General features: G+C 27.9%; 14 protein-coding genes across 14 annotated transcripts; 7 read left to right on the top strand and 7 right to left on the bottom strand. All coding sequences in view use genetic code 6, as the record gives it.

Moving 5' to 3' along the window:
- Positions 1 to 650: 650 nt before the first annotated feature.
- PTMB.203 (hypothetical protein) lies at positions 651 to 3,812 on the bottom strand. The annotated part of the gene is made up of 1 exon (XM_001346991.1): positions 651 to 3,812. The coding sequence occupies one exon, from the start codon at positions 3,810 to 3,812 to the stop codon at positions 651 to 653; it is 3,162 nt and encodes a 1,053-aa protein (XP_001347027.1).
- Positions 3,813 to 4,527: 715 nt separating this feature from the next.
- Positions 4,528 to 5,655, bottom strand: PTMB.202 (Actin). The annotated part of the gene is made up of 1 exon (XM_001346990.1): positions 4,528 to 5,655. The coding sequence occupies one exon, from the start codon at positions 5,653 to 5,655 to the stop codon at positions 4,528 to 4,530; it is 1,128 nt and encodes a 375-aa protein (XP_001347026.1).
- A 1,884-nt stretch (positions 5,656 to 7,539) lies between these two features.
- Positions 7,540 to 8,652, top strand: PTMB.201c (Actin). The annotated part of the gene is made up of 1 exon (XM_001346989.1): positions 7,540 to 8,652. The coding sequence occupies one exon, from the start codon at positions 7,540 to 7,542 to the stop codon at positions 8,650 to 8,652; it is 1,113 nt and encodes a 370-aa protein (XP_001347025.1).
- Positions 8,653 to 8,738: 86 nt separating this feature from the next.
- On the bottom strand, positions 8,739 to 9,752 carry PTMB.200 (Actin). The annotated part of the gene is made up of 2 exons (XM_001346988.1): positions 8,739 to 9,690; positions 9,718 to 9,752. 2 exons carry the CDS (start codon positions 9,750 to 9,752, stop codon positions 8,739 to 8,741), a joined length of 987 nt encoding a protein of 328 aa, XP_001347024.1.
- A 291-nt stretch (positions 9,753 to 10,043) lies between these two features.
- Positions 10,044 to 14,201, bottom strand: PTMB.199 (Conserved WD40 and TPR repeat-containing protein). Its single annotated transcript, XM_001346987.1, has 4 exons — positions 10,044 to 10,235; positions 10,261 to 12,842; positions 12,868 to 13,947; positions 13,973 to 14,201. The coding sequence occupies 4 exons, from the start codon at positions 14,199 to 14,201 to the stop codon at positions 10,044 to 10,046; spliced, it is 4,083 nt and encodes a 1,360-aa protein (XP_001347023.1).
- Positions 14,202 to 15,131: 930 nt separating this feature from the next.
- PTMB.198c (Casein kinase II catalytic subunit) lies at positions 15,132 to 16,275 on the top strand. Its single annotated transcript, XM_001346986.1, has 4 exons — positions 15,132 to 15,242; positions 15,265 to 15,681; positions 15,702 to 16,081; positions 16,110 to 16,275. The coding sequence occupies 4 exons, from the start codon at positions 15,132 to 15,134 to the stop codon at positions 16,273 to 16,275; spliced, it is 1,074 nt and encodes a 357-aa protein (XP_001347022.1).
- A 14-nt stretch (positions 16,276 to 16,289) lies between these two features.
- Positions 16,290 to 17,194, top strand: PTMB.197c (Oxidoreductase). The annotated part of the gene is made up of 3 exons (XM_001346985.1): positions 16,290 to 16,414; positions 16,446 to 16,879; positions 16,905 to 17,194. The coding sequence occupies 3 exons, from the start codon at positions 16,290 to 16,292 to the stop codon at positions 17,192 to 17,194; spliced, it is 849 nt and encodes a 282-aa protein (XP_001347021.1).
- Positions 17,195 to 17,324: 130 nt separating this feature from the next.
- PTMB.196c (hypothetical protein) lies at positions 17,325 to 17,662 on the top strand. Its single annotated transcript, XM_001346984.1, has 2 exons — positions 17,325 to 17,526; positions 17,556 to 17,662. The coding sequence occupies 2 exons, from the start codon at positions 17,325 to 17,327 to the stop codon at positions 17,660 to 17,662; spliced, it is 309 nt and encodes a 102-aa protein (XP_001347020.1).
- Positions 17,663 to 17,863: 201 nt separating this feature from the next.
- PTMB.195 (GPI transamidase component) lies at positions 17,864 to 19,312 on the bottom strand. Its single annotated transcript, XM_001346983.1, has 3 exons — positions 17,864 to 18,103; positions 18,130 to 18,440; positions 18,466 to 19,312. The coding sequence occupies 3 exons, from the start codon at positions 19,310 to 19,312 to the stop codon at positions 17,864 to 17,866; spliced, it is 1,398 nt and encodes a 465-aa protein (XP_001347019.1).
- A 335-nt stretch (positions 19,313 to 19,647) lies between these two features.
- On the top strand, positions 19,648 to 21,080 carry PTMB.194c (Protein kinase). Its single annotated transcript, XM_001346982.1, has 6 exons — positions 19,648 to 19,855; positions 19,879 to 20,365; positions 20,389 to 20,491; positions 20,520 to 20,662; positions 20,691 to 20,890; positions 20,920 to 21,080. 6 exons carry the CDS (start codon positions 19,648 to 19,650, stop codon positions 21,078 to 21,080), a joined length of 1,302 nt encoding a protein of 433 aa, XP_001347018.1.
- A 55-nt stretch (positions 21,081 to 21,135) lies between these two features.
- Positions 21,136 to 21,402, bottom strand: PTMB.193 (hypothetical protein). Its single annotated transcript, XM_001346981.1, has 1 exon — positions 21,136 to 21,402. The coding sequence occupies one exon, from the start codon at positions 21,400 to 21,402 to the stop codon at positions 21,136 to 21,138; it is 267 nt and encodes an 88-aa protein (XP_001347017.1).
- Positions 21,403 to 21,669: 267 nt separating this feature from the next.
- Positions 21,670 to 22,559, bottom strand: PTMB.192 (Mevalonate kinase). The annotated part of the gene is made up of 2 exons (XM_001346980.1): positions 21,670 to 21,840; positions 21,864 to 22,559. The coding sequence occupies 2 exons, from the start codon at positions 22,557 to 22,559 to the stop codon at positions 21,670 to 21,672; spliced, it is 867 nt and encodes a 288-aa protein (XP_001347016.1).
- Positions 22,560 to 23,859: 1,300 nt separating this feature from the next.
- Positions 23,860 to 24,313, top strand: PTMB.191c (40S ribosomal protein S23). Its single annotated transcript, XM_001346979.1, has 2 exons — positions 23,860 to 24,032; positions 24,061 to 24,313. 2 exons carry the CDS (start codon positions 23,860 to 23,862, stop codon positions 24,311 to 24,313), a joined length of 426 nt encoding a protein of 141 aa, XP_001347015.1.
- Positions 24,314 to 25,166: 853 nt separating this feature from the next.
- On the top strand, positions 25,167 to 25,943 carry PTMB.190c (Surface protein). Its single annotated transcript, XM_001346978.1, has 1 exon — positions 25,167 to 25,943. The coding sequence occupies one exon, from the start codon at positions 25,167 to 25,169 to the stop codon at positions 25,941 to 25,943; it is 777 nt and encodes a 258-aa protein (XP_001347014.1).
- The last annotated feature ends 296 nt before the right edge of the window (positions 25,944 to 26,239 follow it).

Here is a 26,239-nt window from a genome sequence, read left to right as displayed (position 1 = left end):
TTTATTTACAAATATAAACTGAATCATTGCATAAAATTATTTATAATTTTTTAATTACAATATGAAATGATTATAACTAAATAAAAATAATAAGTTTCTGCCTCTTTTTTAAGAATTAAGAATGAATGTAATTTTTATTAGAAAATATATTCAAATCCTACAAAAACCACAGATGGTACCTGTTTGAAATGAATAATCCAAAATATATAACCCTCATAAAAATTGAATTTCAAAAATATTAGAGAATTTTATTATAAATATTCAAAAATTAAGGTTAAATTGGAGGAAATGGAGAGCTAAATTTTATAAGCACGATAAAGAATAAGAATTTAATTAAGAGAAATAAACTATCATCAAAAATGAGAAGAATATAATTCTCAGGAACCATAAAAACGAATTTTACCCTAAAATGAAGAAATTTAACAGAATTAAAAATATTAAAGATAATCAAAAAATATGCCAGCCAAAATATATAAAAATATAGGAGATATTTTATTCTTATTTAAATTCTCAAGTAAGCTAAGATAATCAACATTTTTAAATTTAACAAGAAATTAAATTAATTAAAATTGAAAGAGTTGAAATAAAAGTTTGAGAAGTAAACTAACTTATTGATTAATATAATAAAACTTAAAATAAATATTTAATCCTCATATTTAGAGCATATTCTGAATTCTATTTATTACTTTCTAATGTGCAATCAATTTACATTTTATGAAATTTTCTAATGTTTCAAAGCATCCTGCTTAATTAAAATTAATTCCATGCTATCTATAGTATGTTTGCTTTAGAATATCTTTTTCGCTATATTCAAAATGTTTAGGGCACAAGAAATAAGTTGATATATAAGGATCAAGACAATCTGGTTCGGTTTGTATAGTAATTTCAAACCCCCATAAAAAGGCACAAAACAAATGCATTTACTTATCGCATTCCTTACATGACAATTAAACACCAATTTTTTCTTCACAAATCATACATGGACTTTAAGATTATTATATGATGCCTTTTTTCAGTTTAAATTATGTTTAATTAAATTCTAATAATCCACATAGTAATGCACAAGTGATATGAACCCAATATTATTCAATCTCTCTCAGAGGTATTCCTGTATAGCATTTTTGGCAAATATAGCAGACCTATGAATTGTTTTATGATTTGCACTGATCACAATTTTCAAACTAATCTGTTGTGTTGTAACAATGTTTATGAAAAGTTGCTAAACAAGTACCACAGTATGATAAATCATTATTACTATCTAATTAAATTAATTGATAGTTAAAACAGACTTTACAACATGTCTCTCTTGCTAATTCATCCTTTTAGCCTTATTTTAATTAAGAAGGATTGCATTTACCAAAAAAATTATCTGTTCTTAAACTACTTAAAAGATCTATCTTTTTTTTTATACTCATTTAATGTTCTTCATCTGTTATTTGTTTCATCCCCAACTTTGTGTTTTTCAATAATTAATAATATCGCAACTTGTCTAATTAAACATGTCCTTGCTTGCTAATAGAAATTTTTGCTTTCTCCTTAATAGATTACTAATTCAAATAGTTAATGTCTATTTAATTTTGAAATTTCAATTTTTCGAGTTCATTTTCGTAATATTTTTCAAAATAATAATCCACATATACTTAACTATCTTTGTCGTTTGAAAATTAATCGAAAACAGAATTTTCTGATTACCTCTATGGTTCTATAACTGTTAAGTTTTCTAGTACTAATTTTTATCCCTACCTGTCATAAATATCTTCATCTCCTTCCGAAGTATAAAATTTATTTTTAAACATTTAGAATTTAAAATTGTATTCTTAATCCTCTTGTAGTTTTGGCTCATATAATTCATCATCCTATAAGCTATATTCAGCGTACATAATGTTTCCATTTCTAATCTCAAAAAGCACTTTCAAATTTTCTTGAAATTGTTTATCAGAATCTTTAGTCTTCTTAAATTTTTCTATTGTTGAGTAGATATCCTATTTTGGATTAAAATATGTTTCCTCAACCTTATTCCACCATCCTTCCAGATTTTCTTCCCATGCTTCGTCAGATTATGGATAATAAATGATTTCATGTTATGCTTAAAGGGCTCTTGTTGTTTCATTTTTTCTACGATTTTTTGTTCTATTTTGTTATTATTAATTTTTTAATAAAAAATTTAACAATTCTGAAGCAGACATACTTGAATAATCATCAACTTTGGTTAATTTAGAATTCTGTTTATCATTTTCAATCATATCAGCATTAGGTATTTGTTTTTATTTCAAAGGCTCTTTTTAAAGTAAAACCTTTTTTTATCCTTCTTAATCATTATTATTAATAGGGTTGTTATTATTGCTAATAATACAGCAATTAATATTACTATTTTGATTAATAACACCATTATCATTAGATTTATAATTAGTAGAATTACTATTAAAATTAGTAGTAGCGCTTTTATGATTATTACCATTGTTATGTATTTCATTAGTATTATTTTTAAATTAAGAGTTCAAAGATGACACTTGTTAATTATTTTCATTTAATATTCCTGCTCTTTTATCAGATAGTTCCATTTTTTTTTTAAGCAATTATTACATTTCATTTAATTCTCTCATTTCATCTTTTTCTTGTTATTCTTTATTGTTTTTTTACTTTTCTACAACCTCTCTATATTAGTTTCTTTACTCAAAATAATTTGGAATAGTTGGGATACTACTTTTCTTTTCTCTAACAAAACTCAGTAGCTAATCAAGTGAAACATCACCATTTTCTTAAGTTTATTAATACGTCTTTTGTTCTTCCTTATCAATTTCTATTTATTCTGTTTTGATTTTTGAATAAGTGTTATTAACTTTCACATTTGATTCTTACACTTTTTAAACAGGCTTAGCCTTTTTTTTTGGTTTTTCTATCTTATTAATTTCGATACCATCATCTGTTATGATGATTTCTTCCATAATCGCTTTTTTAATCGGTTATTATTATTATTCCTCTTCATCTACCGCAACTAACATCTCTTCCTTTTTTTTCGCTTGGTAATCAATTTAAAACATTGGTCTTGGACCAAACTCATACTAGGATTTAAAATCTTTGCTTATATCCCAAAATTTCTATCTCTTTTTTTCCTATTCAACCTTTGTTTCTTTTTTTTAAACTTTCAACTTTTTAGTTAAATCTTCATCCAATCTTTTAAAGGAATTTTAATCTAGTTTTTCTCCTATTGTCTAAAATGGATCATCAACTGAGACAATTAAGTATTTGATTTCCCCTCTAAAAGCCTCTTCTTATTTGATATGGATATTTTCTTGGACTAAATTATACGCTATAGATTCCCATTAGTTCCAATCAGCTTATAGTTCATTTTTATCAAAATGCTAATTACAGTAGAAATTGATCCTTGCTTTCGTGCAGGTTATTCTTTTTTTAACTTAAATGATGCAATCGATGTGATATAGCATTTTGCATTTATGATGCGAACAATTAATGGAAGCCTTCTTTTGAGGAGCTTACACATTATTTAAACCTTAATCGCAAATAGAACAATCTATAAGTTGTTTGCTTTTGTGTATAGAATCCAATCCAAAAAATATATAGTCTGTAACGCATTTATCTTTAGCTAGATAATATTTCTCCTAAATTATTTGAACATTCTATAGAAAAAACACTATGCATCCTAAATGACAATACTCTTTATAATTTTTCTTTAGAAATTATCTTTTCTCTTCCACTCTCTTCAATTCAAGGTAAGTTTTTCTATATCTATCCAATAAAATTGTATATAATTTCTCCTCTTTTTTTCTTCCACAAATGGAGCACAAAACCATAATTAAATATTGGGTATCAAATTCTAAAAGGATTTTTTCCTATTCAATTTTAAATATACTGCAAATATTTTCTAATTATAATATAAACCTTATAATCCCCTAAACTCAAAATTCTGAGGTTAACCAAATTTGTCTGGTCATTTAAAATATACTTTTGAATTTATTGTTATCCAATTAATTAGGTTGCAGATAATGAGAAAATGAATAACTACCCTTATAATAAAAATAATTAGGTTGGTTTTGCTATGTTATTATTTTGTTCCCATTTTGAAGTTTTCAACTACTTGTTAATTATCATCCTCCATATTTATAAAAAGTTCAAAATTTTCTGCTTATCAAATTGTAGTTTGCACTTAAAATAAATAAATTTAGATATTTATAGCTAATGATTTTGGATAAATAAATTTAATTTGAGAACAGAGAACTAAAGATATATAATAAATTCTTTGATTGTAAAGGATAAATCATCTGATAAATTTCTATTAAAGAAAGTTCATAAATACTTTTTGAATCTAAAATAATTGATATTTACAAATTAATAATATACAATCCAAAACAGTATTTAATATAAATAATTAATGAATTGTAATAGTATGATAGAAAGTTTCGATCAGAGTTAACAGAGAAATCTCTTCTAATAGAATAATTTAATGATATTTCCTTAAAGGTAAAAAATCGAAGATTTATTAAAAATTTAACAATTTTTTATAAATTTTCAGAAACATTTTCTGTGAACAATAGATGGACCTTATTCATCATATTCTTATCTTTTAATCCATTAAGGTTACTATGTAGATAGTGTACATTAGATAGACCCTCCAATCCAAGCTGAAAATCTCCTGTCAGGTGGAGCTGCAACTTAAATCTTCAATTAAGATGGTACCAAGTTAGTCAATTCATTACTTAATCTGTTTGCGATTCCTGGAAAAAGAGTGGTTCCTCCAGATAAAACAATATTTCTGCATAGTTCTTACCTAAGATCAAGATCACACTTCTTAATAGAAGAATATGCTAAGTGATGAATTCCTGCTACTTCCAATCCTATCAATTTAGGCTAAAATAAAATTTCGGAACATCTAAATTTCTGGCTTTTAATTGTTAAAATATTCCCATCAGGTAATTTATAAGGACTATCTTGAGAATTACTTTCTTTATAAATTCTCTTCTCATCTTGTGGATCTAATGCTGTGTAACAAAGCCTCTCCTTAATATTTTTAACTATAATCCTTTGATGTGGTTCTGTTAATGAATATCCCAATTCCTAGAGTATTTGCGTTAAATAATCAGTGCATAATCTTCCTGCCAAATTTATTTTAGTAATAGCTTGAGGTATTTAATGACCTTCAAAAACAGGTACGCAATGAGTTACTCCTTCTCCTGAATCAACTACCAAACCAATAGTTTTGCCAGATGTATAAAGGGATAAAACAGCTTCATTGGAAATATATAAGCATGGCGTATTAAAAGTTTCAAACATTATCTAAGTCATTCTTTCTCTATTAAATTTAGAATTCATCGGAGCATCAGTCATAAAAACAGGTTAATCCTCAGGAGACATGCATAATTCATTGTAAAAGGCATGATGCCAAATTATTTCTATATCATCCCAACTATTTATTATTCCATTTTGAATTGGTTCTTTTATTGCTAAAACTCCTCTTTTTGCTTATGCTTCTTCTCCCACATAATACTCTTTATTAAATGTTGAAAAAATACCATCGTTTTACTTTGATCTTCCAACAATAGCTGGAAAACAACTTGTTGGAGCATCATCTCCCGCTATACCTATTTTACAATAACCAGAACCATTATCTATTACCACTGCTGGATATTAAGCTTACATTTGATTTTAGGATGATAAATTGAATATAAAATTATTTAGCTTGACGCATTCATGCAAATATTACAAAATTAATCTTATTGCTTTTATTATTTTATCAACTGATGGTTATTATTATATTTAATTTTAATAATAGCCATTATAATTGCAGTATAATAAAATAAAATTAAAAAGTAATTCCAATTCAATTACCTTTAAGAACTAAAAGTCAACTCAAAACAAATATTTTCCATTAATTTTATAGTTGATCTCATTAATTATATAATGATAATTTCGACCCTAATAATATCATATAATGAAAAGAATATCACCATGGACAGTCTTGGTAAGTTAAAATTAGTTCATTAAGTTGATAATAGAATCCTAAAATAATAAATCAAAATTCTAGAATTAAACAATAGTATTAAATTTCATTATTTATTTATATTATATGTCGAAGACTCTATTGATTATTTTCGTCTTGCTAATCTCATTAAAGAGCATTGCAGCAGAAGAAATTGATCTCAGCTTAATTCGTGTACCAAATTGTACTTGAACATAATAAATTTAGATATTACATAAGAGGATGACATATAATTATATAAAATAAGAAAACAGCAGTTAGAATTCCAAAAATCTAAATATATGAAAATGAGCAAGGAAGAGAGGAAAAAAGTAGAGCAATAAAGTTTAGTATTTCAAAAATGGGAAAACGATCTCAAAAGGAAATATTAATATAAAAAACGATCAGACGATTTATGAGTAATATTATTTGAATGTGTATAAATTGGGAAATTATACATTTTGTAGTTTTTACTTAATTATAGTAATTCAATTATCATTTCAATTTAAAGTTTTACAAAAAAAGTGTAAATAATTTTAATAAACTTATGAAAATAGATTTACTCTTTATCATCTCCTTTTCTATTATTGCAACTTAATTTTTCTATTTTCTAAAAGATTAAATCAATAATTATCTTTGCTTAAATATATCTATTTATAATAGTATTAAAGATGTTAGTTTATAAATAACAACATATATCTAATAGTTATTTCAAAAGTATCAGATTTTCCAAAAGGAATTAAAGAAACCTTAAATAAATCACTGATATATGTCTCTTTATTATTGATAAAAAGTGATTTTTTATTGATTATAATGTGTCTATAGTATTATCAATTTTCTTGTTTGGATTATTAAAACAGAATTTTCAATTATCTTTCTTATTAAAATCTTTTCGACTTTTTTATTTAGTATAACATCAATATCTTTTTCAAGGCGTATCTTGGTTAAAAATTAGGATCATCTACTCTTCAATCCAAAAATTCCAGGTTTAGAATAGAATAAAAATAAATCTTGCTCAGTTTCCTTTAATCATTTTCCTATATTAATAGTTAATATGGAATTTAATTAGTCTTGCTTATAACTTTTAGATGATAAAGTTAGATCTATTTATCTTAATAATTACTTTACATAATTATTACATTGTAAATTGAGTAAAATACCAAATTAAGATTGCCGGTCAATTCGACATCATAATTTATTCTTTAAAGAGATAACAAATTAAGTACATTATGATGAATTCAAATTAATAGGCTGAGAATCTCGATTAAGTAATACACCTTTACGAAAAAATGTTATCTATATCTTAATATTTTATTTAAACCATTTGTTATTTAGAGAATAGAATTGATAACATCCTATTTGAATAGTATTATGGTTTGATTTAATTCATAAATTACATTTTTGATACTAATCAATTTTAGAAAAAATAGGATTATTCTAAGTTAATATATGAACAGAAATTGATTACTTAATGCGTATGAATTTTTGGGTCCATAAAACATATTATTATAATTTTAAACTCCATCTAACTTAAATTGTTTAATCAAATTTTTACAAATAAAATTATGATAGAATCTCATCCTCCTGTTGTAATTGAAAATTCTTCATGTAACATAAGAGCTGGAATTGTAGGAGAAGCGGCTCCGAGGTGCTGTTTTCCAACTCGAGTTGACAAAGTACAAGAATCTTAAACGATTAAATTTTTAATTGGCAATCAAATAGAAGAAAACTAATACAATAATTAACCTTGTTATCCAATTCAAAATGGGTAAATAATGGATTGGGAATCTATAGAGTAGATTTGGAGATATATTTTTGAAGTCCAATTAAAAATTTCACCTTCTAATCATCCTGTATTATTGACAGAAGCGCCTTGTAATTCTAAAATCAATCAAGAAAAGATGACATAGATAATGTTTGAAAATTTTGAAGTTCCTTTTCTTCACATTTCAAACTAGACTGTGCTCTCATTGTATTCATTAGGCAAAACTACAGGTGTGATTTTAGATTCAGGTGAAGGAGCAACATATTGTGTACCAATTTATGAAGGATTCCAATTGAGACAATAACTTTCGAAATTAGATATAGCTGGAAGCAACTGCACTAATTATATGTCACAAACATTAAAGGAGGAATTTCTCAAAATTTACACTCCATTTTAAAGAAATTAAATAGCAAAAGCTATTAAAGAATCCTTATGTTATGTGGCTTTAGATCCAATTGCAGAGGAGAATAAATATTAAGGAAATACATCCCATAATAGTTCATACATTTTACCTGATGGAAATAAAATTTCAATTAAAGAACAAAAATACAAATGTCCAGAAATTTTATTCAATCCTGCGAAGGCTGGATATGAACTGCCAGGCATTCATGAAATAACATATTAGTCTATCTTTACATCTGACAGAGATATATAACAATAGCTTTATAATAATATTGTAATTACTGGAGGAACAACTCTCTTCCCTGGACTTTAAGAACGATTACTTAAGGAAATTGAAAATTTGGTTCAGTCACCAACTTAAACAAGGGTTATTGTACCTCCAAATAGATTAAATTCAACTTGGATTGGAGGATCTATTTTATCTACATTAACGAGTTTTAAACCATTTTGGATAACAAAACATGAATATGAAGAATTCGGACCTAAGATTGCTCACATTAAATGTTTTTGACTTGTAAAAAATAATAATGATCTAACATTTGTAGAACTTATTTATTTATTAAATACTATAATACCAATTAATAATCATATAAAATTTCAAAAGCACTTTCTTTATACTATATTTGGCCCATATTCATCATAATCATTTCTAGATATCCAATCACTTGAAATTTAAGCCAAATTAGTCATAATACATCCTCCAATCCAAACAGAGAATTTTTCACTTTTTATGAAATTCAGTTGTTAAGAATATCTGTAATTATTAATTTTGCTAAATTCATAGTGAAATCGTTCTGAGAATCCACGAATTAGAGAATTGCCTCCAGATATCATCGTATGTTTAAGCAATTATATTCTCAAATCTGAATCACATTACCCTATACTATTCAAGGCTAACTAATGAAATCCAAAAATACTAGAATTGTCATACAATTTAGGATTGAACATTATCTCAGGTGCTAAGAAGATTTAAATATCTAATTTTAAATGAGAACCATCGGGCAAATCATAACTAATTGCCTGAATTAGATTCTACTACTGTTTCTGTAATTCTTATTCTTTATCTAAAGTAATGTAGCAATACTTTTCTTTTATATAATCAAGAATTTCTAAATTTCCTACTCTTTTCTAATTTGACTGTGTAATTAAATGATTTAAGTAAGTTGAACAGGATTTACCGGCAATATTACAGAAATTATCTTTAATATCTAATTTATATCCTTCATAAATAGGTACAAAATAAGTAGTATCATTACCTGAGTCAACAACAAATCCTGTTGTTTTTCCACTGGAAAATAATGATAGAATTGATTATATTTAGATTATGAATTTCGATATATTGAAAGTTTCAAACATTATCTGTGTAGTTTTTTCTTTTTCATTTTTTGAAGTGTTTAATTATGATGTAATTAAAATTGAAGAATCTTCAGGATTAGTCATTAAATATTCAAAAAATGCTTTGTGCCAGACAGTCTCCATGGTATCAAAATCTACAATTTTGCTATTTAATATAGGATATTTAATTATGTAATCCTCTTATATTTGATCTCTCGAATCTAGTAAATTTCAAGTTTACATTTCATTCTTTGAACAGGACTGGGGAAAGAACATCTTGGCATTCTATCTGATGAAAAGCCAACTCTGCAAAAGGCTGATCCATTATCAATGATAATAGAAGGTGAATCATTATTATTCATGTTATAATAAAAATAGACTTATAAAATAGATTTTGAATAACAAATAATTAATTTATTGATATGATTCATATTCCATCATCAATAACTTCCTCTTCTTGGAAATCATCTTCATTTTACTCCTATTATCTTCCAAATGGTTATTTTTTATTTTACTATGATTATTATTATTGTTATTATTGACTACCTACTTTTTATTTCATATAATTCATAACTTTTTGTATCTAAAATTAAGTAAAATTTATACTAATTCTTAATCTAAATAAGGATTGAGTACAATGGATTTCTTCTGCATTTTCTGCATTTCCTCATAAGCCTTTTCATATTGCCCTTGAGCATAATAGTATTCGATTAATTCAGCAAAGATATCTCCTTATCTCACTGCATATTCGATGTTACTCTAAATTTATACTATAAATAAATACATCATTTAATAACTTATAGTAGAGTTATAACATTTCTTATGGAGACTTCTATTTGGCTTGAACAAAATCATTGATTAATTTTAATTTCTATTACAATTATTATGTTTTCTATTGGTTTGTTGATTTATCTGAATATTTGATGGCTTCTTTTAAAGCAGCACAAGCCTTATCGTAATCTCTATATTCATCGATTTCGACTGAAGAGCATGCTTCAAAGAAATTAGCCAAATGATCAAATGCTTTGGCTTTACTATAGAATTGTATAATGTGTTTCATCAATTCAGGTGTTTTATGCCAGTCACCAGTTTAAAGATAATTACCAGCCAGAATATAGATTTCAGCCATTCTAGCATTATTAGCAAAGGCAATTATTTTTTCAACATCACCCAATTTGCAAAGAGCCTTCATGGCTTTAACTCTTTCTCCCATCTGTATATACATTTTAGAGGCTTGTTCGAAATTGCCCATTTTCTTTGATTTCTCAGCAATAAGCAATTAAACTTCCTTCTTTCTTTTGTCATCTAGACCATCTAACATTTGTTTAACCAAATCATCAGTTATCTATAAACCTTAACTATCACACATTTCTAAGACTTTTTCAAACTATTTTTTATTGATTAAATCTTGTAATGATCCTGGAGGTGGTGCCTTATCCCTTGATTAAGTAGATTATTATTATGGCTATTATTGATTACCTAATTTTTATTGTGATGGAGCTTCCTTCAATGAACCAGTATTAGTAAAGGTTAGGTCTACCGTTTCCTATTTTTAAAGTGCAATTTCTTAATTGATCTTCTTCACATAATCTGTCAATTTTTCTTTTTGAGCCAACTACAACGCTTTTTGTAATTGTCCTCCTCTCATGTAAAGTAAAACTGCTTTATCAATAATTTTCTTTTATTCGAAATATATAGCTGATTGAATCATAATCAACTTTGGTGCTTACAATGAAATAGCAGTAACATCCGAAATTAAATTGGCCTCCTTTGCCAATCTAATGGCTTCACTATAGTATTAAGCCTTTGTATAATATTAAATGGCCTCAGGGATAATGTTCTTGGCTTCTAGATATTTGGCTAAGAAGTAATGTGCTGCTGGATCATTCTTATCATTACAAGTCTCTTTGGCATGTCTCACATTATCTTGGTGTAATAACACTCTGACAATACCCAAGGCATCATTTGAATCTCTATAGAACTTCATTGCTTCTTCGTATTGTTCCTATGACTCTAGATGATTACCCCACCATTTATAAAGCACTGGGTCTTTCTTTTATAGGACGTAGCCTTCCAAATATTATAATTCATCAGCCTCATAAAACATTCTAGGTATTTCTTTTTGTGCATTACCTGACTTTTCATAATATTGGATTGCCTTATCCCACTCCTTGGAAATTTCATATTGTTTAGCCAATTTGTAATACGTTGATAAGAGATTGATTCTGTCGTGTTTCTCTGCGATTTCCAATGCCTTTTCCCATTATCCTTATGCCTAATACAATTTATTGAGTAAATCATATCTCTTGCATTAATAATATAGTTTTTCAGCTTCAGAGATCATATTTAATTGAATAGCAACCATAGCTAATTAAGCTTCAAATTCAGGTTCCTTCTTTGTTTCTCTAATTGCCTTAGCACCTCTAGCGAATCTCATGTTTCCTATACAAATTTCAGCGACATCCAATCTTCTGGTTTTGACACTCATCTAAGCCATTTTTTCCCAGACTGTTGGATTTTGAATAGCCTTTACAGATTTATAGGCCTCATCCAAATTACCACAAGATAAATGATAGGAGAAATTAATGACAGCTCTTTTGGTTGGTTCATCCGCTCTTTCTAAGCCAGTGAAATCATTCATGAGGATATCTTAAATTCTATATGATTGTTCTTTTTTCTGAATTACATTAATATGTGGAATACGAATAGACAGTACTCCTTCTTGTTTTTCATCAAGTACATAACAATCTTATTCTTTGATTCCTGTCTATGGATTGAAAAAGAAAGTGAAAAACTTCTTAGCTCTGAAATCAGCCTATTCCTCTTCAACATCGTTTTCACTATTTGTTTTAATTTTAGTGCAGATAGTAGTAACTCCAAAGAACCTTGGATCTGAATAGTCCCACATTATTTAAGTAGCTTTTCTGTATTATGGTAATTCAAATGATTAAAAGTTGTTGTTCTCTGGATTATAAACAAAAAATAAGTCATTTTGATTTCCATGATTATCTGCTATTATAGCCACATTGGATCCATCACAATTGACAGCACATTATTTAATTGTACCTAAAGGACCCTTGTCATTTTCAAACTTGCAATTAAATCCTGAAAGTTGAGCTTCTCTTCTACTAAAATCATATAATCTAAAATAATTGTTATGTGTCCAAATGACCATTGTTTTATTGTTGAATTCATAATTAGCTATGATTCCATCACTCTCTGAGAAATCAACAAAGTATTTTTAAACTCCTTTAAAGTTTGTTACTTCAAATTTGTATTCATAAAATAATATAAGATCTTCTTAAAATAGAGCAGCCTTCACACATTTCCTATCAAATGACGATTTAGCTAGAATTTAAGAATTATCTAAATAGATTTATTTGTTTATTACTTGTAAATTCACTTATCTCAATCTTATTTGCACTCTAAACCAAAAGATGTTACTGAGAACAATCAATTGACTTAATAGGAAATTTGCTATCCCATAAAAACATTGACCAAGGTCCTTTCTCTTTGTCCTGATTTTAAGAGTCATTTTTAAAATAGATTAAGATTTTATTATGTTCTACTTACAATACTCTAACATTCTCGTATATTTTGCCATGAACCAAAGATTCTTGAACTATTCTAACGGAATCTGCTGATCTTGCAGCAATAACTCCACTGTTCTTACCAATAGCAATTTCATTGACTGTTTTATTAAGGGTAATTATTTTTAATGCCTTCCACTACTCACTTTCAACTGGAGATTCATCTGTCAATGCATAGTTTTTCCAAAATACCAACCTGCCATCTTTAGTTCCAGCTACTAAATTCTTTGATTTCTTGCTGTATTGAACACAGGTAATCTTATCATTTAATATCTTTTCATTAGGATATTATTCTTAAAACTCATGCAGAGTGATAACATAATTTTCATCTGCTTCCAACTAAAACATTCTAATCATATTTTCATTTGATGAAATTGCTATTAAACATTATCCAATCCAAACAGATTACAATGATTCTGGCTCTCCTGCTATTGATAATTTAACCTTTTTGTCTGGCTATGTCTTCTCACTTGTACTGATTTTAAATTAAACTAAAAGCAAACCACTTGTGATAATGATAACTGAATTATATTTCTCGTATATCATCAAGCATTTAATACTACCCACGACTTTACAGACTTCTGAACAATGTTTACTATCATCAGCCAAACATACCAATCCTGACTTCCCACCAAAAAAGAATAAATTTTAAGCCTTGATGATATTATTTAAATCAGCAAATATGCAAATTGTCATTATACCTTCTTTTTGGTATGTACTCATTGGCGTTATTCCTCTCCATACGACTACCAGACCCGATATATCTGCACTGACCATTCTAGATCCATTGGTGTTATATTGTATTAAATTAATTTCTTCTTTATGCACAGCTGATTCCTCCTTGGCAGTACGTGTATCCTCTTACCATATTGTTATTGTGCCTAAATTATACATCTTAAAATCTACCATTCTACCACCCTATAGACAATTGTGGCTGAATAGGATGCCATGCTATTGCAGTCGGTTTCTAATTACGAGCCAATTCATAATCAAATTTCTCTCCTTAATCATTATACAGCATCACTCTAGATATTGTACAGATCGCTATAGATGGACTTATAGCACTATGTGAAACCGACATCATTGTTATGGTTTCACTTTTTATTGATATCGTATGTTCACTCAAAATTGACATTTTTAATATTAAAATTCAAAATTGAATACTCTTGCTAACAAATCACTCAATCTCATTACTTCATTGAATTACCTATTCTATCGACTCTGCTTTTAGAAATCTAAACAGAAATCTCAAATTTATCCTCCTACTACTTTTTCATAGTAAATTGCATATAATTAATTTGATTCCTAATTCCAATCAACTATCACTAAATTTCCTTAGATGTAGATGTCAGATAAGAGGTCAAACAAAAATAATTATGCGATCTTACAGATTAAAAAGATTTCATCATACATTGTTATAATCAAGGATTATAATCCTGATCGTATTATCGTAAATAAATTTGTTAAAATACAAAAGAATAATCCTTTTAGAGACATATTCATTGAAATAAAATCATAGTTTATATATGATGATAAATATTTTTCATTATTTAATTCAATTTGCTATAGATTTGAGGGTTTTTATTCAAGTATTTCCTCCTCTGGTACGTTCAGGAGCATAAATAATACTGCTCTACACTCAGCAATAACCATAATATTACATAATATTTTCTATTCTAAAAGCAAATTTTAATTTATATATTTCTTGAATTTTATTTTATACCTCAAATCATAGGGAAATATTGAAAATTTGAGGTGATTTGAGGTTTATTCATTGGTTTTTAAAACCAAGGGCCATATGAAAAAAGCAGAAGGAGGTAAAAAGTTTGAAAATGCTCAAATTTTATTAAATACCATTTATTTATCTCTATTCTTGAATTCAATAACCATTTTGGTATTTTATATTAAAACTAAATTATTTGGGAACTTAAATTCATAGTAGTTTTTCTTACTAATTTCAACATAGCATAGTTTATACTTTGAATTAAGCAATTTTTATTATAACAATTTACTTTCCTCTCATCAATTTAACATGAAATTTTATAATATTAATTATCTTTATATGATGCATCTAATATTGATGGTCTTAGCCGTTCTAGGATAGTGTAAATTAAACACAAAACCTCACTAGAATCATTTCGAGAATATATTCTATTATGAAGATGATTATTACAAAGTAATGCACAATAAAAGATTAGAATCATCTGCGTGTATCCAAAGTTTATTGGAATGCCAATTTCAATAAGCGTCTAAAAGATGTGGACCCCAGATATTTATATTACAAGGATGGAGACATCAAAAGATATACAAAATATGATAAAATAGGAAGAGGAGCATTTTCTTAAGTTTTCATAGGACTTCGAGATGATGGGGAGGCAGTGGTAATGAAAGAACTAAAACCAATGAAATGGCAGGCAATCAATAGAGAAATTCAAGTGTTGAAAGCTATAAAGGGGACAACAAATACATTGTAGTTGATAGATGCTATTAGAAATCAAAATAAGAAACAGAATGCTACTTTTATTTATTAATATTTAAGTAGTGTGAATTTACTTCACCTATTTGGAAAACTAGAATTACCAAAGATATAATTATACATGTACTAATTGCTAAAAGTATTTACAACACTTAAAAGGCTCTAAATTAAGTACATAGTAAGGGAGTAATGCATAGAGATGTCAAAATGGCGAATATCATTATTAAAGAAGATGATACACTCTACTTAATTGATTGGGGCTTGGGAGAGTTCTACCATCCAAAAAAGAGATATAACACTAGAGTAGGAACTCGCTATTACAAAGCTCCAGAATTGTTAGTCAATAATAAACAATACGATTACAGTGTTGATATGTGGGCCTTTGGTTGTACATTAGCAAGCATGATATTTCAAAAGTAACCTTTATTCAAAGGCAAAGATGTCTATGAATAACTAGATAAGATTGTTGCAGTTTTGGGAACTGAGGATCTCCTTAAATATTTGGAAAAGTATGATCTTGTCTACCCTGATCCACCCATGTAAAGATTATATATATATATCTATCAGTCACACTTAACAGCCTTTTACTATTTATATAGATCCTGAGAATGCGCATTTAGTTACAAAGGAAGGCTTGGATCTGATAAGCAAATTGTTGATTTATGATCATAAATTAAGACTTACAGCAGAAGAGGCTATGGCACATTCTTTTTTTGATGGTGTTCGAATGTGAATTAATATAATAAAATGTAAAAATTAATTGCTCCTCTTTTGACTATGAATAATGGCAATAAAATCCCATAGATAGGTTATGGTACTTACTAGTGTAGTGGAAAGGAACTGGTGGATGGAATCAAATATGCTTTGCAAGTGTAATGAGATTTATAATTAACATTATTTTAGTGGGTATACTCATATAGATTCAGCATCTTACTATCAAAATGGCAAAGATATTAGAGTTCCTAAAAGAGAAGACTTTTTCATAACTTCTAAGATTGCCTCATCTGAACAAGGATATGAGAACACTTTAAAATCGTGCAAAAAAATCCTCCAGGATTTGGATACAAAATATCTTGATTTATTATTAATTCATTGGCCAGGTGTTGCAGGTAATCAGCTCAACAGTCCTAACAATGCTACTGTGAGACTTTAAACCTATAAAGCTTTAGAGTAATTGTTTTAGGAAGGATTAATTAAAAATATTGGTGTTAGCAATTTTTTAAAACATCATCTTGAACATCTTTTGTTGAACTGTAAAATAAAACCTGTTATCAACCAAATAGAAGTACATCCCTTATGCTGGGATCAAGCTACAATTGAATATTGTCGATAACAAAGTAATTTTAAGTAATATATAATTAGGCATCTTAATTGAAGCCTATTCTCCTATTGCTAGAAATGACCCAAAACTGATCCAGAATTAGAAAATGATAGAGCTATCCAAGAAATATCATAAGACTGTTGCCTAAGTTAGTTTAAGATGGGCTGTTCAGAAGGGATTTATTGTGTTGCCAAAATCAAAGACTCCTAAGTATATAAAAGAGAATTTTGAGATCTTCGATTTTCAAATTTCGGAGGAGGATATTAAGGTTATTGATTAACTAAATGAAAATTATCACACTTGCTGGGATCCTAGCACAGTTATTTATTGAGTTATTATTTATTTCTAAAAAGAATGATAGATATTGTACAAATGATATTCATTTATTCATATATTTTAAAAAATACGTTTGAAAAGAACTCAATTCTTGGAATAACGAATACTATTAATAATTAAATTAAATGGTGAGACGTGTGATTGTGTTATTACTATTAGGAATAGTGCTTGGATTACAACCATATGAAGCTGATTTCTTGATGTTTGATTCGGATGGGGATAAGGTGCTGAAATATGATGAATTGAGAGCTCAATTTCCTACATAGAACCCATATAACACGGCTGATTTTGTTGCTTAATTCTTTCTAGATTATGATTCCAATGGAGGTATATTACAATGATCATATGTTATTTAGATAAAATCATTGAGTTCAAGGAGTATTCAACCAAAAGAGAATAATAAAAATTAGAATAAGAATAATAATAGCAATCCATAAGTTCTATGTATCATGATGATTTGTGAATCTTTAACAGTATTTTAGTTTATGCAAACACTTTACAACATCATATTTATTTCATTTTAATAATATCCTTTCACTTTTACTAATTTTTATTTTTAAATGTTCGCAAAATATCAATATTAAAAATCTAAACACACTTGATTAATAAATACGAATCATATCTATAAAAAATATTTTTATTATTCTCAATATAAATTTTACACTCAAAATGATACTAATGAAAAGATTTTTCTTAACAATCTCTAAGCCAACGATCCCTTTTCTGGCTTATTAAGAATGAATTTATCGACTGCCATACCTAAAATCTACAAGAAAAAGTATCCCATAGCAAGTGATGAAAATGTTAGAATGTTGAAAGGCATAGAAAAGTCTGGATACGGCTATCTTGTAACCTAATGCGAAGTCAAGTATAATTCCCCATTGAAAATTACTGGAGAGGTAATCTATTGTAATTAGGGTATAATCTTACAATGTCCTATCCTCTTTCAGGATCATGAGGGTATTCTTCAAAGCTTTTCAATTTTTTGCTAAACTTAATTTTAACTAAAAAGGTCTCATTTTAATTCAAATTTGCGGTAATAATAATTTTTTTTGTCTCACCTTCCCAAAAAAATTAGTTTTAACTTACTTTACTTGTTTCTAAGGTATGATAAATTGGAGTAAATTCATGTGGAAAATAAAGCAAAATGGTAGCAACCCCATCCTCATAGGCAGTCACTTATTGATGGATATAGGAATCAAAGGCAAACCAAGGTCCAGCACAGAACTTTCTAGTAGTTACTAAATTTATTATAATAAGTGATACTCTTAGGTTAGTATTTAATCATATTAGTATCATCTTATATTTTGCTTAACTGTCCCAATCTGAATTGTTTGGCTGATTTTAAGTTATATGTTATCGCTCTTGTAGAATGTTAAATTATTTCAGAATCAAATTCAGGACAGGAATGATAAGTCAGATTGGGATCTAGATTAAAAATCTTAGACAAGGATTAAGTATCGTACTTGATGAGGAGTACAATTTTTTAAGTAGCTGTTTTGGTGGATATATCATATTCAAATTTGGCTTAGAGAGATAAATAGGTTGATCTAAATATTGTATTAGGATCAATAATCTAAGCTATTCCTTTCTTACCATTACATCCAAAATATTGTAGAATAAATTCTATTCCATCAATGCAAATGTTATCAGTGGGATCATGTGCCAAAAGTACTTTGCCTACTTAGATTGTGTCATCATCAAATCCCATAAAGGAGAGTTGTGACTAATCTCCATTGAATTTATAATAATAAGCCTGATCATAGATCATATTGTATTTTGCAATTCTAAAAATTTCAGATACTTGATTAATAGCAATTAATTAATCAGCATCTTCGTTCGTTATAATAAGCACACCATGTTAGGGGGCATTAAGTTCAGGCATCATACCTTGTGTGGAGCTGATATATAATTCTCTGACTTTGCCATCTACATGCAAATTTTCCAAATATGATCTAGGAAATAAGTAAAATGGTTATGAGATTTAAGTGAAATCAATTTAATGCTTATTAGTGATTGTGAATTGTGCAATTGATTCATCAGCATTTGGGTAATGGAAGTGCAATTTTGATGTAAATTACGCTTAAACATAAACTAAGAAAAGTATTAACATTAATTATTTTATAAACATAATATTACTAAATTTTGAGAATATTATAATATAAATTAATTTCTTAGTCTTAATTGTTTCACTAGAATCAATCAATCTGTAAGAACATAAAAACTATATTATAATATGGAGATAATGATAATAAGAGTAATTTCATTACCCATTTTATTATGAATATGAAAGTTTATCAACTTTAGCATATTTTTAGAAATTGGAAGTTTAATCCAATTGTCCTTGTATTTTAAAATACAAGAACTTTGAATTGGATTAGAGAGACAAGAATCAATCATTTATATTCTCCAGCATTTTTCTGAATTATTAAAATTATAAAGATTTTAATGTTTAACCTCACACTCAGCTTTTCTTAATTTGGTATTTAAAAGAGTCACTTTTAATTATATGATTGTTAAATAGAGAGTCTTAATAATAAACAATTGTAAAGGGATAAATAACCAATTCATCTTGTCACAACAAAAATCAGAGAATTGTTATAGTACGCTGAAACAATTTCTGTGACTCCTAGAACTCTTACTCATCCAAATGCAGGTATCTAAATGCGATAAACTTAGCTGTCTACAATGATGGATTGGATAATGAAAATTATGATCTAATTGTAAGACTGGATGATGTTATAGTAAATCAAAAGACAAACAATTAATATATTGCTAAAGAATGGCTAGGTGTTGGTACTTTTGGTAGTGTTTATAGATGTTAGAAGAATAATTCTAATTTTGCAATCAAAATAATAAAAAATATTAATGCATATAATTTACAAGCCATGAAAGAAATTAAATTGATTAGACTGCTGAATAAAAAATAGGAGCATGAAAGCATAATTAAGTTGATTGATTATTTCCTTTTTAAAAATCATGTTTGCATAGTCTTTCCATTATTGGGATTTAATTTGGAAGAATTACTACAAGAAACAAAATATTAGGGTCTTTCATTGTGCATGATAAAGAATATTTTAAAATAAGTCATATCAGGATTAGAATTCTTGCACTCTTTAAATTGGGTACATTGTGATATCAAACCAGAAAACCTGTTATTTACTGAGTAACTTTTTAGGATTATTATAGCAACACAGCCAAATAAATTCAGATAATTGATTTCGGATCTGCATCTGAAGTAAACATCCATTTATATTATTATATCTAAAGTTTGTATTATAGAGCACCTGAGGTATGTCTAATATATTATGTATATCTAGATTATTCTAGGCTACAAAAAGACTTGCGCTATTGATATGTGGTCATTAGGATGTGTGGCTGCTTAGTTATATCTAGGATATCCATTATTCTAAGGGACATCATCGTTTGATCAACTCTCAAAAATTCTAGGATTAATTTCTATGTAATCTATAATTTATCACTAATATTAGTACCAACTTTGGGTTGATCTCCAATAGTCCAAAATGTGAGAATTATTTTATTAGGTAGGACTAAAATTTTGAACTTAAACCTATGAAAATGTATGAGAATGAATTTAATATCAATCTACCTGATCCTGGAATATAAAATATAACTGATATATAGGAGTTGTATTTGGAATTCAATAAATCAAGTTTAAGAACAATCCAAGGTTCAAATTGGTAAGAAACTTATAATTAGAGATGGCCACTATGGAAGACTTCGTAGATTTACTAAAGAAGTTACTAGAATTTGATCCAACATAACGAATCACCGCTAGCCAATGTTTGTAACACCCGTTTTTAAGAGACTTTTAATTTAATATTAACGACATTCTTAAGTAGGACTTATAATTTCAATGATAAATAGATGAACTTCAAAATGTTGTGTGACAATATATATATATATAAATGGGTATCATTCAATTTCATCTAGTAATTCCTGAATAGATTTAGAGTTTTCAGAAATTGGCTAGTCAATTAACATGAAAGGGTTTTTGCAAAACTACCGCCCCTTACTTACTTTATTAATTGTTTCAATCTACTCTAGTGTTGCTGGAGCAGATGCAGCTTTCCAGATTAAATTAAGAAGATCATTGAATTCTGTATTTTTTTCTGGCAACCCTATTATCTTTCTCTTTATAGGTATAGGCTGCAGAACATTGCTTTTAATACTAATCTGCATTTTATTTTATTAATTAAATTAATAAATGAAGACATGTAATACAAACACATATAATTTTAAATATTTTGTATCATTCATTACATTACATTACATCATATTAACCCATTCTAATCAAGTTGTATTTTAATCTGAATCAAATCTACAAATTGAAACAAATCGATAGAAGAAGTTAAATAAAAATATTAAGTAACGATACTTAGTTTTGGAGGGATAAAATTATTAAGACTAATAAAAATGAGTCAATATTAAAACAAATGTATTAAATACTCAAATTATTTTACAACCTTCTTTATCGATATTTGATTTTAAGGTTTTATAATTGTGCAGTTTTGATACTAAAAAGTCAGATTCTTATTCATCTTTTGGAAACGCAATACAAAACCCTCCATCTCCAGCACCAGTCATTTTTGCAGGAACACCTTCTCTTTTGCAAATTCTCTAAATCTAATTAGATTGATTACAATTATATCATTTATCCTATCAGTGCAAATGCCTAACCTATTCAAAAGATCATGATTTTCATATATCAACTCTTTCACAAGTCCTTCTTTAATTATTTATTCAGTTACTTCTGAAATTCTATTCAAAATTTATCTTCCATCCTTTTACTCAACACAATTTTTAACTTTTGCAATTGATCCCTCAGTTCCTTTTTATTTTCTATCGCCTGAATCAATTAGCAATATATTTTGAATAGGAAGATTAACTTTCTAAATCGGTTTTCCTATCTAAAATATACATATGCCACCATGATTAGTGACCTACACATCTAATCCGCTTCCCCTCTTACCATGAAATATATTCTCAATTTCAATTGCTTATTCAATAGATCCATTCATAGCTTTGGATAATGCAACAGCAAAAGAGGCTGAGGATCCTAATCCAGAACTAATGGGTACTTCAGATTCCACTTCTATTATTGAGGGTTTGATATTTAAGATGCGTGCCACTTAAGCTAACTAAGAATTAGTATTATTTGAATCTAGATTCAAGACTTCATGCCAATCATTTCCCCATCTTATCTCTATTGAATTAGCTTTGTTTGAGTGTATTTTAATTTTGGTGTATTTATTGATGGCTGCACATAATGCTTTATGTCCATACACAACAGAATGCTCACCAGAAATGATTATCTTGGCTGGTGCTCTTACAAACATAATTAAAATTGAATATATATAGAATTTATTGAAACAATCATTCCTTATACAACAAACCAAATTATGATAGGAGTTAATGCCAAGATTGCTTAGAAGTTTGAAATTGGCTTAAGTAACCCTTATTCTTCGGATTCAAGTTTTTAAAACATTGAAACCCATTGGCTTTGATAAATCATTTCAGATCTACATTTATTAAGAAGAAGAAGGAGACTGCAATTTATTCAAAGGAAAACATCAAGCTTGGAATTTGAACCTCGGAAAGTTTGAGCTACTCCTAGAGTAGAATAGCCTCCAACACATATTATTATGATGTCCGTTTAATTGAGATAAGATTATGGACCTTAAATAGAATGATAAAAGATCATGGAAGATGAAAGAAAGATTACGTAATAAACATATCTTAGATAATGAAATAGAGGGATACTAATCAAGAGAAAAAAATTGAATTAAGGAATTGAGCCTCTACTTATAATGAGGATTAGTTTTGATGAATACAACTATGATCATATTTGTAATCTCTTTGCCACATGCAATAACTAAAGAAAGAAGGATGTTATTAGAATATTACTATGATATTCCACTTATATATAGCAATTGTATCATTTCTTAACAAAAGGAAGTAGAGCTAGATGAAGGTAAACAAGTTAGTTAGAAAAGAAGAAAGACCATTATAGAATTGGAGGAAGATCAAAAACAATAGATCTAATTATCGCCTGGAGATAACCTTGGTCTAAAACATATCATAAGAACAAATCTATATGAAAAATTCATATCATGTAAGCTACTAACCTTAAAACAATCTAATTTAGAAGGATAGTTGTTTTATTTAGATCGTGATAAGTATATAAGAGTACTATTGAATAATAGAATTTAAACTTCATCTTAAAATAATGGGGCAGAGCAAAGTCTATAAAAAATAGTCAAACGCAAGCAAGATAGAAATACCTTAGATTGAAATATTGTTGTAAAGTAAACCATGATAATGATTATACAAAATAAAAGCTTATATTACATACGTTAATTTTTCTTTTAAATCTTCAGCCACTACTTTGTGAGGATATTGTGAAGAAAAAGTTCAACTATTAATGGTTAAAAGTATAAGGAAACTAATAGTAGAAATTAGTGATATCACTTGTTTAATAAAACACTGAATATAATCATAACCGACATAATCACAAAAGCAATATTGATAACAACCAAAAATCCAAAACAGAAGAATGATTGGTGAATATAATGTGTTTATTATTAAATCAAATGAAGATTGTATTAATTTAAAAAATTTAATTAAAATCTTTTAATCATGGGAGTTGGTAAACCCAGAGGTATGAGAGCCGGAAGAAAGCTCAAAGATCACAGAAGAGTTAACAGATGGGCTGATAAGGAATACAATAAGGCTATGATTGGATCAAGATATAAGAATCCATTCATGGGTGCATCACATGCTAAAGGTTTGGTTGTCGAAAAGATCGGAGTGTAAATATACTTTTTAATGTGTATCTAGTGAATCCAAATAACCAAACTCTGCTGTCAGAAAGTGTGTTAGAGTCTTATTGAAAAAGAATGGTAAAAAAATATCAGCCTTCGTTCCCAAGGATGGTTGCTTAAACTTTTTAAATGAAAATGACGAAGTCACTGTAGCTGGATTCGGAAGAAAGGGACATGCAGTCGGTGATATTCCAGGGGTCAGATTTAAGATTATTGCAGTTAAAGGAAAGTCACTTTTGGCTTTATGGCTTGGAAAGGTTGAAAAATGAACAACTTATATTCCTTTTTGTCAGTATATTAAGAATAATATTTAATAAATAATACTTTATTGGTTTCATAATATTAATGATTTGAATTTATAATCACTAATTATTAATAGAAATATGTGTTACAATGAATGTATAATCTTCATTTCTCTGAATTGGAGTGAGTTTAAGTTTACAAAAACTATTTAAGATTATTATAATTATTATTAGATTAGTAATTTTCTACATTCAAAACAATTGTTAAGTTAAATTTATTGAGCTTCCTATAAGAATTAGGGCATCCAATAGTATCAAGTATTTTTGCTTTAATATTAAATATGTAATCAAATGATTAATATCGTGATTATTTAGATAATAATTTTCTTTGGACGTAATAAGTGTATTTTTTTTCATTTCTTATAATTTATCTGGATTGGAATATTTGTTGTGGCTGAAAAACAATGATCTTCATCAATGCAAAAGTTCAGCTTTGATTTTAAGAAGTAATCATAACTCCAATTTTCATATTCTTGTAAATTAGTATTAGAAAATGAAAAAGAAAAAAAAATTATAAAAAGCGGCTATGAATGTCGTAAGCAATACATATATAGGCTTTTGATCAAAATATGTGGGAAATATGTAGTACTTTAAAAATAATTCCATATTTTTTTAAATAAAGATGATGAAGTGAGTAAAGACAAAAAATAAGATGGGATAGTGAAGTATATTAGGATGGAGTGTGATAGAGATGAGTACGAGCATTAAAAAATCAAAATAATGCGTATTAATTAACAATACATATTATGGATTTATTTAGCTAATTTGGATTCAAAAGCAAATCATTTTCTAATAAATATCATTATTTAAAATATAAATTATGAATAAATTCATCATTGCTTCATGCATCATTGCTTTAGCTCTTGGATGGACTGCTAGCCCATCAGATCATTGCTCTTGCAGTGATTACTATTTATCAACAGAATGCTCTTCATTATTTGGATGTTCATGGAATGCAGGAACAACATCTACTTGTCAAAAAGCTAATTGCACAGCCTAATAAGGAGCCGCTTGTTTGACCTTCCCAACTGCATGCTATTTAAATACAACTGCAGGTAACAATACTTGTCTCGCATTTTCATCATGCAGCAGTCTAAAAGGAGCCACTGATGCTGATTGCTAAGCTCAAAATGCTTTATGCGGATAAACATCAACCACTGGAACAAATTGTGTTGATTTCAAATGCTCATCATATTCAGGAACTACCTGTCCAACAGCAAGAGGATGTTACCTAAATGGAGCCACATGTTCCAATACTCCAACATGCTCAACTGGAACAGCTGCAAACTGCACTACACCTTATTGTGCTATGAACGGAACAACCTGCCAATAAGCAGTATGTGGAAGTTACACAACTGAATTGTCCTGCAGCTTTGTCTATTTGTCAGGAACATCAGTTCAACCATGCTCTTGGAATGCCACAGGATCAGCTTGCATTAATGCCCCAGGAACCGGAAATTTAACATCAACTACATGCTTCACCAATACCTTAGGTGCTTATCATTGGTCATCAGCATCTACAACTGATGGATCATGCAAGTCTTGCTATGGAGTCCTTTTATAAATTGTGTTTGCCATCCTTTTATTGTTGGCTTGAGATTGAGAAGATATTCATATTTTACACATAATCATATTCATAATATGTAAAGATTTGGTCTATTCTATAATTCTATTCTACAATTTCTGAATTCTCTTTTGACTAGGATCTAGTCTCTAAACTTAAACATTTTAAGAGGCTAGATAGATTGTCTAGTCTCGGCTATGTTAAATGTAGAAGGGTAACACTATCAGAGAGAGAGAACCTGTAAAACTGAAATAATGTGTATTTTATTGTGTCATTTTATTTATAATAAATACACTATAAATTTAGTATAAATACAATTAATTTGAATT

This window comes from Paramecium tetraurelia (genome assembly GCF_000141845.1).
Source record: "Paramecium tetraurelia macronuclear, complete genome".
Lineage (NCBI taxonomy): Eukaryota > Ciliophora > Oligohymenophorea > Peniculida > Parameciidae > Paramecium > Paramecium tetraurelia.
This window is presented reverse-complemented; position numbering and strand designations above follow the sequence as displayed.